This window comes from Equus przewalskii, chromosome 13 (assembly GCF_037783145.1).
Source record: "Equus przewalskii isolate Varuska chromosome 13, EquPr2, whole genome shotgun sequence".
Lineage (NCBI taxonomy): Eukaryota > Metazoa > Chordata > Mammalia > Perissodactyla > Equidae > Equus > Equus przewalskii.
In genome coordinates, this window is record NC_091843.1 from 47,037,893 (window position 1) to 47,050,429 (window position 12,537).

Here is a 12,537-nt window from a genome sequence, read left to right on the forward strand (position 1 = left end):
GAGAATTAGGGAAAAAGCTGGGATGTTTTATTTTGTATCCCACTTGTTCTCCCAAAGTGCTTAAGAACTGAAGAGACAAGAGGTGTCATTAAAATGCCCAGGCAAAGGTCCAATTAGGCTGAGCTTCTCACAATTTAGTTAGCTGCCAAATGAAGAGGCTTGTCTTGTAAGCAAATTACCAATCTTTCACCTTAAGCTAGCTGTCTTTTGGTCACTTCAACACTCATTTCAATTTCATGCAAGAATTTATAGGGGAAGGAAAATTGAAAAATTCAAGTCTCTTTGACTTAATAATTCTTTATTGAATGCCTATCATGTATCAGGCAGTATGCAAAGCTCCTCACACACAGGATCGCACTTAATCTTCACAGCCACCTTGTGAGGCTGGCATTTTACTGGATGAAGAAACCGAGTGATAGCAGTTACAGCTTCTCCCACGACATAGTTCAGCTGGGTGGAACCAGATTTGAAACCAGGTTTGTTGGATTCCAAATCATATCTGTTTCATTCTAGTTTGTACTATTCGCACCACTTTTTTTTTTTTTTTAAAGACTGGCACCTGAGATAACAACTGTTGCCAACCTTTTTTTTTTCCTGCTTTTTCTCCCCCAACCCCCCTCATACATAGCTGTATATTTTAGTTGTAGGTCCTTCTAGTTGTGGCACGTGGGACGTCACCTCAGCATGGCCTGACGAGTGGTGCCATGTCTGCGCCCAGGATCCAAACCAGCAAAACCCCCGGCCGCCAAAGTGGAGTGCGCAAACTTAACCACTCGGCCACGGGGCTGGCCCCCAACTACCTTTTGTTTAAGGTAGATTTTTCTTAAATTGAGATAAAATTCACACAACATAAAATTCACCATTGTAAGCATACAATTTAGTAGTTTTTAGAATAACCACAATATTGTGCAACCATCACTGTTTTATTTCAGAACATTTCCATCACCCCCAGAAAGAAACCCTTTACCCATTAGCAGTCACTCCCAATTTCTCCCTCCCCCATCCTTTGGCAACCACTAATCTACTTTCTGTCCCTATGGATTTGTCTTCTTGGGACATTTGATATAAATGGCATCAAACAATATGTGGCCTTTTGTGTCTGGCTTCTTTCAGTTAGCATGTTTTTAAGATTCATCCATGTTGTGTATGTATCAGTACTTCTCCCTTTTTATGGTCAAATAATATTCCATTGTATGGATATATTCCATTTTATTTATCCATTCACCAGTTGATGGTTGTTTCCACTTTTTGGCTGCTATGAATAATGCAGCTATGAACATTCTTGTACAAGTTTTTGTGTGAATATGTTTTTAATCCCTCTACCTTCTAACAGTTCTCAAAAAAAGATCTGTAGATGTTGAAACCATGGGTTCACAGTGCTTCGCCAAAGGCCTTTCACTATTTAATAATAATCAATTTAGGAATAATCACTCGAATAATCTGCCTAGAACTCTCTCAGGCCAACATTCTACCATTATAGGTACAAATAGTGTACAAATGGGGGCAGCTACTTCCCAGTGGCGATTTACTCTGCAGTCAACAACACCTAAAGGAATCAAAGAATCTCTATCTTTCACCTGGGCATTATAACTTTCTTTACAGTTATTTCTGGGTATTCCTCATTTTCTCTACTAAGCTATAAAGTCTGTGAAGGCAAGAACTAGTTTTGATTTTTCCTGATGTTCTTAAAGGGTACACTAGCATAGCGCATTGAACGTAGAAGACATTCAACGATTTGTGGGATGAATCATGCCCTACCCCAAGTAGACTGTGAATCCCTCTAAAACAACATTGACAAGCAAATGCGGCAAAACTATCAATACCTTCGGCAACCAGTAAACTTGCCAAGATAGCCCATGATGTTTCTTTTCTTTTGCAGGGCAATTCTTCAATTACTTGAAAAAAATTTATGGCCTCCTACGGTCCCCACTTCTTCAGGACAGAAATGCCCTGTTTTTTTCAACTTTGCCTCAAATATTATGGTCCTAAGTTCCCCCTGCACCCTGGTCATGGTGTAAGGAGAAGTGTAATTGTGGGACATAGTCTCTTCCTTTTGCATTTAGATAGTTACATAGGGAACTCACCAGAGGCAAAGATGAAGGACGATCTGCCCCGAAACTGTTTACAAGAGAAGACGGACTGGGACTGTTACCAACACTCGTATTCTGAAATTATTAAAACAAAATGAAAAACCAGATCAACTATGAAACCGTAAGAAATACAGAGGAGAGACAGCAACGGAGGCTCAGGGATGTTGTACTCACTTCTAAGTGTCCACATACGGATTTTAGTAGTTTGTAAGTTGAATCTCTGGAGAGTAAGGAGACAAATATGTACTGAAAAACAAACATGAAATTATGAACAGATACCGCCTGATGAGAAGCGAGGGCTCAGAGCTCAAAAATTTGTCTGTATATGTTTTTGTCATTTTCAAACAATATAGACTGTTCTCTGGTCTATATTCTCATTCTGCTCATCCACACATTCAGTTTTATTCTATGCCTGGAGTAAAGCTAATATATTCCCGCACAATAGCAACAAAACCCCCAAACTCAATTTAATAAAGAAATGCAGAACAAAACCAAGGCTGCAACACCCTGACATCGGTGCCCCAAACAAGAACAGACAGGAAAAGGCCTGGACATTAAAAAGAGGCTAATGATATTTGCTAGGTCCTCTTTAAAGTCTCTCTCTCTCCTTTTTTAAAAAGGTATTTAACAATTCCCGAGGGTCCACTTTCTCTGCCCTGACCTAGATTTCCATTGAAACTTTCCCAGCAGCTCTAACAGGCTCATTCTTTTTCAAACCGCTTCCAGATTATTCCTTGTACAAATATGGAGATTTTCTAATGGATTCTTATAAGTAAGCTATGGGAAAGGAGTAAAATCAGAGCTAGTCAAGTAATTTGGAGACAAATGACATAAGGAAAAATGATTGTACCAAAAACAGTACATTGTGAAAAAACAAAAACTCACTCTTTCTGCATCTATTTTAGCCACAGAATCTTTCTAGATCCCCTTTCCAAAGTTTGTGATTACCCCTCTCACTCACCCATGAGAGAACTTGATATAATTTCCAAGCAAGTATTGTATTCCAAAGTAGCTAACATTGTGGGGTCTGGCTTTAGACAGACCCAGTTGCAAATTTTGGCTTTAACGCTTATTAAGTGGCTGACGTTGAGCAAACTGCTTACTTAATCCCTCTTAGCTTCAGTTTTCTTTTTCTTTTTCTTTCCTTTCTCCCCAAAGCACTCCAGTACATAGTTGTATATTTTAGTTGTGGGTCCTTCTTGTTGTGGCATGTGGGACGCCACCTCAGCATGGCCTGATGAGCAGTGCCATGTCCGCGCCTAGGATCCGAACCAGCGAAACCCTGAGCCGCCAAAGTGGAGCTCATGAATTTAACCACTTAGCCACAGGGCCAGCCCCAAGTTTTCTTAACGATAGGGTGGTAGTGTGGAATAAATGTGAAAATACAAGGAAAGCATTCAGCGTATGCCTGGCAAGCAGTAAGTGAAGCTTGTTAGCCACTAGTATTTAAAAAGAAATTCTCAAAAATAGCTATTAACATATTTCCTAGCTCATCAGAATAGCCTCTTTTATCTTTCTTTCTCCCTTCTTCCCTCTTCAAGTTATCCAGTATGGTTAGAAATGGATGTTGTTTTTAGGCTTTCATAGAAATAGTAGGTAAAATATTAAAACAATAATTTCACGTGAAAAATGAGTAACCAAACTATTATGTTTCCCCTCTCTTGCCAAGCTAAAATACACACTACTCTCAATGCAAATATTTCCGGTTGCACATGGCTGGGGTAGCCCAAAGTCAACAACAGCTTGAGCGTTTCTGTGTAGAAAAGGGAGAGTTAAGGCAACCTGGAAGCAAAGACGGGCTGGAAACCCGTCCTGAAGCTGCACTCGCATAGCAAGCACGAGCTTGATGTATTGGGGATGGCAATGGAGAGGTACCAACTGAGGTTATGGGGAGGCTGGCCATGCCACCCCAGGGGCACCTCACTGTCACCCTGCCTCACCCTGTCAACAAGGTGGTGGCAGTGGTGGTGGTTTCAAATATTATTGAAGAAACTGAATATATCAGTTTAGCCTGACCTAACAGATGTTAGGGAAAGAATTTTATCTTTTGACCTTGGTCAAGCAAGTGTAATTAAATCAGCAGGAAATTCAAAATTGGCAACAGTTATGAGAATAAATCAGCTTGTGAGGGGAAACAACACTCCACAGGCTGTGATTTTACCAATTAGTCTTAGAGCACATCTCCTGATTCACCATAGGAGATTACGATATTTATGGTTCAGGCTCTTGGTCCTTGTCTTGGCCCCAAGACAACAGAGCCCAGGGTGGAACAGAGTACAGGTGCCCCCGCTCCACTATGTACTCACCCTGTCTGTGACTGTTGCTATAATCAGGGCATTTGGCACCAGAAGAGCAGTTTTGGTTTTCTTTATTAGCGTTACCGAGAAAGCCGGAATAGAGATCTGAAACAGAATCACCGAGTTAACACTGGTTCAGGCTTCACAGAACAGCGCTTCAAATCTTCATGTTAAATGAAAAATTAAAAAAAAAAGACTGACAACGAAATCAAAACCACCAGCAAGCTCTCCAGCGTCCTTGAAGAAAATAAAATCTTACAGAGTGGCATGGGAGTGTCCCTGGCCTCCTCAAAGTGGTGTTTACAAAGCCATAGGACTAATCTGGATCATCAATTCTACTGAAGGGCTTGCTGGGAAATCTGTATCCTTAGACTTGAGAATAGAATGCAAAATTTACAATCATTTTACAGATAAGCCCAAGGCTCTAAATAAGTTCTGAGTTTGTGGTCATCCACTTGAGGCTGGTCCCCATGTACCCCACTATCCTCTGACCACAGGTGCCTGTGGGTGGGGAGAATGTTGAAAAGCACCAGTGTGGTAGAACCAATAGTGGACAGAAAGTCTGGGCCCTGAATTCTCGGCTCAGTTCTGTTACCATCTACATGACCTACTCAACCTGACAAACTATCCTTTCTAGGCCTCAGTTTCCTGATTTGTAAAATGGAGATAGTCTTACCCACGTCCCAGGATTTTCTGTGGATTAAATGAGAAAATATATGGAAAATGCCTAGCACTTGTTTAAAATGTCATTCATTTCCTCATTTGTCTCATAAAAAAAGGAGAGGTGAAAGGGGTGATTAGGCACACATGTGTAGTGATGATTATAATAAGACTGTGTTTGGTGAATATGATGTAATCTACACAGAATTAAAAATATATTACAATGAACGTGAAAAAAATAAAGTTAAATATATATATATACATAAAAAGAAAAGGATGGGTGAAATAAAAGAACTTTAAGTTTCTTTCTAGTTCAAACAATAGAAAACAACCACAATGACAAATGTAGCAGCTACTATCATTGGTTCCTATTTGCCAGATGAGAATGTCATTGAATTATGACAATCCTATAAAGTAGGTATTCTAAGAGGCAAGGACATTTGTTTAGAGGGGTGTATGACTTGTGCAAGGTCATAAATATAATGTTACAAGATGGAACGTGAACCAATCTGACCCAAAATGCAGGTTCTTTTTCATACAACGTACTACAAGAATGTATCAGATGCCACAGAGAATAGTAGTTGTTCCTGATACTTTCATGTTATATCCCTCCAACCAGGTTTGTTCTCAAAGAAAAATGGATCACATCACTTTGATCCCTAGAAACAGTCACACACAGTAAAAAAAAAAAAAATGACCTGACTCCCTCCATAGGTACACACACTCACTCAAACATCTATTTTGTAAAAATGCTTCACATATTCTGAAAGAGATCAACAAGGTCAGTGGGGAAGATGAGGGCCTTTCTATTAGAACTGCCAGCTTGAAGGAAGAACAGCGAGCTTTTAATTCTGAATATTTCCATCCATATTTATGTTTATGAGATAAAGTTGTTCTATTGCCTCTCAAAGTTCCAGATAGGAAGACTGTGCAAGAATAAGGGGCTAATCTGAATGAGACATTTTCGAAAAACTGTTTTGCCAAAGATAGTTTCCCACAAAACTTTTGAAGTGTGGGAGATAATTCAGAAGTTATAAGTTGGGATAACTTTGGAAAAAAAGAATTTACATCATCTATCTATCAAGATAGATGATGATATAAAAACGAGTCTAATTTTGTTTCTGAGCAACAACACAAACACACAGTGACAAGGGGCTATAAATTTGGATTTTTGCATAATCTAAAGCATGGAACATCCGTAAGAAGGAGTTTTCAATCAATTGCTTCATGAGTGTAAAATGACAACAATGCTATTTGAGAAATAAAGCATAAATCACTTTTCAGTTTGAGCCTTGATGGAATGTGATACATGCTCTTAATTTTACTAGCATCTGAGAATAGCGACGGGCTGACTAAAATGACCTGATTAAATTAAGGCTGCACTTTATTAATGTTTTTTTTCAGGCTAGGATGCTTAGAAAATTCTCCCTCCTAGAGCAGACTGTTTGGTTGCCTTTGTTGACATTGGATCCTGCGGGACCAAGGTCTGTTGGCAGTGAGGACGTTCTGCCACAGAGCTGAAGCCCAAATCTCCTTGACACCATCCTTGGTAGGGAAGAAACGTACATGTCACTATTATAATCTTATGTTCCCACCCCCTGCTAATTTTCCATCTCTTGTCTCTTGGATTAGATACAGCACATGCAAAAGCAATTCCAGTGTATTATGTCTTTAAAAAACCAGGGCCACTCCTTTTACCTTTTCTTTGTCAGTTCTCTCTTAGGTAGAAGTACGATTTTGAAACCATTGCTAGAATCATATTAACTTGAAACTGTACTTACTGGCTTTGTGAATTCCCCCATCCCTTAACAAAGACTACTTCTTTAATTATTTGCTCATTAATGTCTTCAACCCCTGCTGCTTTGAGGTGCTGGCTCTCTCTGTATTCCTCAGAATTATCTTTGTCACATTGAACTGGAGATCAGTACTTCCCAATCCCCTTCCCCACTCCATAAGCAAGTTCTTAGAATCCAGAAATCTAGAAATATGGTGAAATATTGCTTAATCTTGCTTTGCATTATACTGATCCAGATAATACTGTGAATCTAAAACGTTTATCTAAACATAACTCTATATAATAAAGGAATAATATAAAAACAACATGTTTGACCAAAATAATAATATACTAGTCTGCTGACCAAACACCAACAAAATAAAGAATTTCCATTATGTTTGTTAAGATTACCAGTGGCTTTCGGGAGAATATTTAAATAAAACTTATCTACCAGTCAAAACAAAAGTTTTTAATGAGCTACTTCATGAGTATAAAGGCTGCTTATTCATAATCATGAATCAGAATGACTGAAGGCTCATTCATGTCACGCAAATCTAAGGTGTTTCTCTGACGCCTTATTCTGGTGGCCTGAATGAATTTGTATGATGTGACATTACAGCTCAAAGGGAAAGAATGTCAACAGGAGGAAATTATCTTTTCCCTTATGACACAGTCTCAAGGTCCTTGTTTAAGGCGGTGCCTTGGGAAAAATGCCACTTCCTTCAGGCTATTCTCCTTAATGGCCCAGGGGTCACAGCTCCCCCAAATCTGTGTTTAATGAGAATGAAAAAACGTCAGTCAGCGTCCACCGGGGATTGTGGGTATGAGACTCTGCCAGACTTAGGCTTTAGACACTCCAGTTCCTGCTCATTTTGTGCTGGTGATGATACCAAGTAAGCTCTAATAAATACCTCATTTACAGGCCTGTTTGCCTAGACGTCTCTGATGGTAACTGGTATGAATATGGTGCAAAGATTGGTTTGGGTTTAAAAAAATTGTTTTGGGTTTAATATATGTCTTTGAACAAATCATGGCACACTCTTCATATGAACAACTTTGAGAGTTTGCTGGTGACATCTGGGTAAAAAGAATTTACGATAGAGTTGTAGGAAAAATACATGTATATAAGGAAATGAATGAGAGTGGTGTTTAGGGGAAGAGAAAAGTTGGCGTCATCTAGAGGCATTTAGAACCCGTAATCTTTAGAACTACAGTAAAGGAAACTTGGTATAAAGGTATAATAAATACACCTTTATTTATATTTATAAATATTATAATAAATATAATTAATATAATATAAATATTAATAGCAATATTTATAAATATTGCTATATTTAAAACAATTAATGTTCACAATATATAACAAAGAGCAGGGTTAGCTTTCCTTTAAAAAAATTATACCAACCTTAGTGTCTTTTCCAAAGACCTTGGAATGAAAACAAATCCAGTTTTCTGATACAAAGAGCTTCCCTTGGTACAGTATTTCTTTCTGTAGAGCACAGGTAAAACCTGAGAAAATATGTACAGGTATGACACCATTGAGAATTTCCACCATTGGAAACTGTGTATATACGTTGGTGACTCAGGGACGGGCAGCGATAATACACTCACATACTCAAAAGATCTATCCCCTCTTTTTCAGTCATCTTTAGTGGGATAAAGCTACAGAGACGAGAGTTTGTTTTTTAATTCAAAGTCTTACAAGCTTTAGTATAAAAATAAAAATGGAAAGGCAAGTCTATCATTGCAAATGAAAGATCAAGAATGGTGTTGCAAACATCTCCTCTATTTAGGAAGGTGTGTCACCCTAGTGCTAATGTTAGCACCCCGCCCTCCTTCCCTGGGAATATCACTAACAACTCCTCTTCCCACTGCAGGAGGAGCAGACTTCCTGTCTGGAGAGCACGGTGGGAATCCAGCATCTGAGGGAGGCTAGCATGGAACCCTGGGCCCCTTGATGAACCACAGAGGAGCAGGGTAGGTGCTTAACTGGTGTGCGAGGCAAGATGTTTAGGTGTGATTATCATGCCCTGCACAGAACCGGCATCAACACTTGTCTGTGCACTTAAATCTAGGTTGCCTTTTAGCATCCTTCTAGCGGCCTCTCTTACTCCAGTCCTGTTATCCTAAAACTCATGACAGTCCAATCACAATGCATCTTGGCAGTGAATGTGGAAGGCAAGGATAGCATTCTGTGATCCTCTTGGATGATTCCATATCATGGAAAGATTCAGTTTCCCATTCTACTCTCATATCTTTCAAGGTGCTTGGTGAAAGCTGAATGAAGCTGGCATGATTGTTACACCATGACTTTCAGAAACCTATTCCCCTTGGTGATTCAGCCCCGAGACCGTGCCCTCTCTCTTCCGCCAAACCAATTTGCATCTTTTCAAATATGTAGCTAGGAGGTCAAACAGGTCACAACTTACTTTGCCTCAGTGGTTCCTCAGTTGGGACATCAAGAAACAGCTTGTGAAAGTGCATATTTGCCTTGTACTATAATGAGAACAAAACATAGGGATTACTGCTCTCGCTTTTTTGTGAAACATCAACAAATTTTAACTTCAATTTAAATTACATAACAAATTTTCCCTCCCCTAATATAGCAACCTTAGAGATTCCTCCTCCCTGATCTATAGTCTCCAAGACAACACTTCAGTGAAAAAAACAGTGGAAGGCAGGGCACAAAGGTTTCACTTTCCAAGAAGATTAGTGACCTGTTGGTTGGACATGCATCTACAATCATGATGCGGCTCGTGGTCAGCCTGCTGCCAAGGAGGCCGGACAAGGATGTGCTTAATAAGAAATGAGTAGATTCTAAGGAACCTCACCAGGGAAGGCAGCGGATCCCAGGACATTAAAGAAAAGTGAGCACTCTTAGCAGAGGGCAAGGGCTAAAGGCTTTGTAGTCAGATAAACCTAAGTCTACGTCTTGGCTGCACCTCTCCTTTGGTATATGATGGTGGCCGAGTCACTTAATTTCTCTGGCCTCAGTTTCTTCTTCTGTGCCAGACGCAAAAACAGTAACTGTCTCAGAAGGATGCCATAAGGCTTAAATGGGATAGTACATCTAAGGGACCTACTATCTGGTATTGTCACTAACACTATCATTGTCGTGAAGGCATTTCCTTAGCTAGTGTTGGGGGTGGGGAGATGACAAGGAGGATTTCACACAAAAGACCTAACTCTCCAGGGCGGCAGACCCCCCAAGAGTCTGAAATGCTCCATCACTTCACTTTCAACACATCTGTTTCCACGACTGTGACAACAACATTATATAGACAGCAATTTACAGTTTGTCAAATGCTTTCACAAACACCATCCCCACAATAACCTGGGAACTGATGTCCCCATTCCATGAGTCAGGACACTGTGCCTCAGGGATACTGAGCGACTGAACTGGTACCACACAGCTACTAAGAGGAACAGCTGTGTCCTCCTTCCACAGGACCACTCTGCCTGATAGGATGTTTTGATGAAAAAGTCTTATGAACAGAACAGAGAGATCTACAAGGAGGCCCTCGATGCTTTCTTATCCAAAGTAGGAGTGGTCTCAATGGCAGAACTGGCCCTAGTATTGCCATAAAAAAGAACTTTATGCAGCTATGCAGACAACAGATTGTCCTGCAAGTCACTATTTTATAGATAAATACCACATATAAAGTAGGTTACCTCACGCAGCTTCCTGGGAGAACACTATACATGCAGAGAGTAACCTAGACTAAAGCTAGGTGATCTATACGGGCTTCACTAACATTTTGTTTTTAATGGCTACAATGAACACTGGGTGCACACTTGATTTCAAAATGTCCTAGGCCATAGAGTCTTCAAAAATATGAATGTAGGGGCCAGCCCGGTGGCGCAGCAGTTAAGTTCACACATCTGCTTTAGCGGCCCGGAGTTCGCAGGTTCAGATCCCGGGTGCGGACATGGCACCGCTTGGCATGCCATGCTGTGGTAGGCGTCCCACATATAAAGCAGAGGAAGACGGGCATGGATGTTAGCTCAGGGACAGTCTTCCTCAGCAAAAAGAGGAGGATTGGCAGCAGTTAGCTCAGGGCTAATCTTCCTCAAAAAAAAAAAAAAAAGGCAAAAAACCAAAAAATGTACTGGGACTGATCTAAATTAAAAGCGACATGACAAATAAATGCAATACATGGCTCTTGATTGGATTCTAGAGAAAGGGGAAGAAAAAACCTTTATAAAGGACATTTACTATTGGGACAATTCTGGAAATTCCAAAATGGATTTTATATTAATAATATTTTTGTATATTTACTATTCAGTTAAATTTCTTGGGTGTGCCAACAGTTTTTTGTTCTAGTTCTTAGGAGATACATATTTAAGTAGTTAGGGGTGACGTCCAAAAAAAACACCTAAAACTGTTGACTGAGTAAGTGTGTCACACTCTGACACAGAACTGGGCTTTGTTACCTATCTGGGTATATTTTAGATCAGAATCAAAATTACTGCTGGATGAGAATCATGACCCTGTTCACAGGTTTTCCTCCTCTGTGGACAGGTGGGTCACCTTCTATTCGCACACGTGCCTTATCAGACTTTTCTTTTTGGCAGGGAGGAAGAAGATTGGCCCTGAGCTAACATCTGTGCCAATCTTCTTCTTTTTGCTTGAGGAAGATTGTCACTGAGATAACATCTATGCCAATCCTCCTCTATTTTGTATGTGGGACACCACCACAGCATGGCTTGATGAGTGGTATGTAGGTCTCTGCCTGGGATCTGAACCTGCGAACCCTCAGGCTGCCAAAGCAGAGCTCATGAACTTGACTACTACGCCACTGGGCCGGCCCCCAGACTCTTTACTTTTAATGCAAGGATGTTATACCTCTCCTGGTTCTGGCTAATTATTAGACAGGCACATGACTCTGTGCTGGTCCTTGCTCTCTGGGCACTTGTCAGAGTTTGGTGTCACGGTGTAGGACTCACTACCACTCAGCCTGTGTTGGAAGGTCAGCTGTGAAATACAGCATCAAATTAACTGAAGGAAGTGTAGCCCGTCCTTTCTTCTAGATTCTCTACAATCTATACCTACGTTAGTCCTGACTAGCAGGAAGCTACCCACTGGGGTTCTTTCTTCCCATTGGCTTTAATGCTTCTGTCACCCTCTGAGACAGCACATGTCTCATTCCCAGATTACCTGGCTGGAAGATGAAGACTTTTTCCTTTCAGATTTAGAGTCATTTTTGCTTTCTGTTTTACAGTCATTCTTGTCACTTGCTAAAGAGGCACCGTCAAAACTGGATTTTGACCTGAGGAAAGAAAGCCCAGGGAGTCTATAAGATGAATTTTTTATGCTACTCATTAATTTTATTATAATAAATCTTGATTATTATACCACCTCACAAGAGAACATGACATTCGTTTTTCTCTTCTAGACATCAAGAATCACTCAGAAGCCTCTACGAGCATTTACACAGCCCGAGCTGGAGGAGACTAGCGGATTTCAGCAGGCTGTAATCTCAAACTGCAGACATGGTAACTTACAGAAGGGAGAAGTCACAATCGAGTTGTGAAAGTAATTGTATCAAAAGTATTTTAATCAGTGTATAGAGGAGTACTGGAGGCAAATTACCCAAGAAAACTGCAGCTAGAGTTCAATCAAAGAAGATTTTTGTTTTAGAATTCTATTTGACAAGTGTTAATTGAGTGGGGCACAGTGTTAAATGCCCTGGGGCACAGGAAACAGTCTTTGTCC

At 40.3% G+C, this 12,537-nt stretch overlaps 1 protein-coding gene across 9 annotated transcripts in view; it reads right to left on the reverse strand.

Moving 5' to 3' along the window:
• The window catches only part of GRAMD2B (GRAM domain containing 2B), a 129,952-nt gene that overhangs the window by 41,444 nt on the left and 75,971 nt on the right, over positions 1 to 12,537 (reverse strand). For all 9 annotated transcript variants that reach the window (XM_070569365.1, XM_070569366.1, XM_070569367.1 and 6 more), the window contains 6 exons: positions 11,980 to 12,091; positions 9,251 to 9,317; positions 8,227 to 8,330; positions 4,397 to 4,492; positions 2,265 to 2,336; positions 2,085 to 2,165 (listed from right to left, as the gene is read on the reverse strand). In XM_070569365.1, the coding sequence (XP_070425466.1) occupies positions 2,085 to 2,165; positions 2,265 to 2,336; positions 4,397 to 4,492; positions 8,227 to 8,330; positions 9,251 to 9,317; positions 11,980 to 12,091 (532 nt within the window). The remainder of the gene's footprint in view (positions 1 to 2,084; positions 2,166 to 2,264; positions 2,337 to 4,396; positions 4,493 to 8,226; positions 8,331 to 9,250; positions 9,318 to 11,979; positions 12,092 to 12,537) is intronic.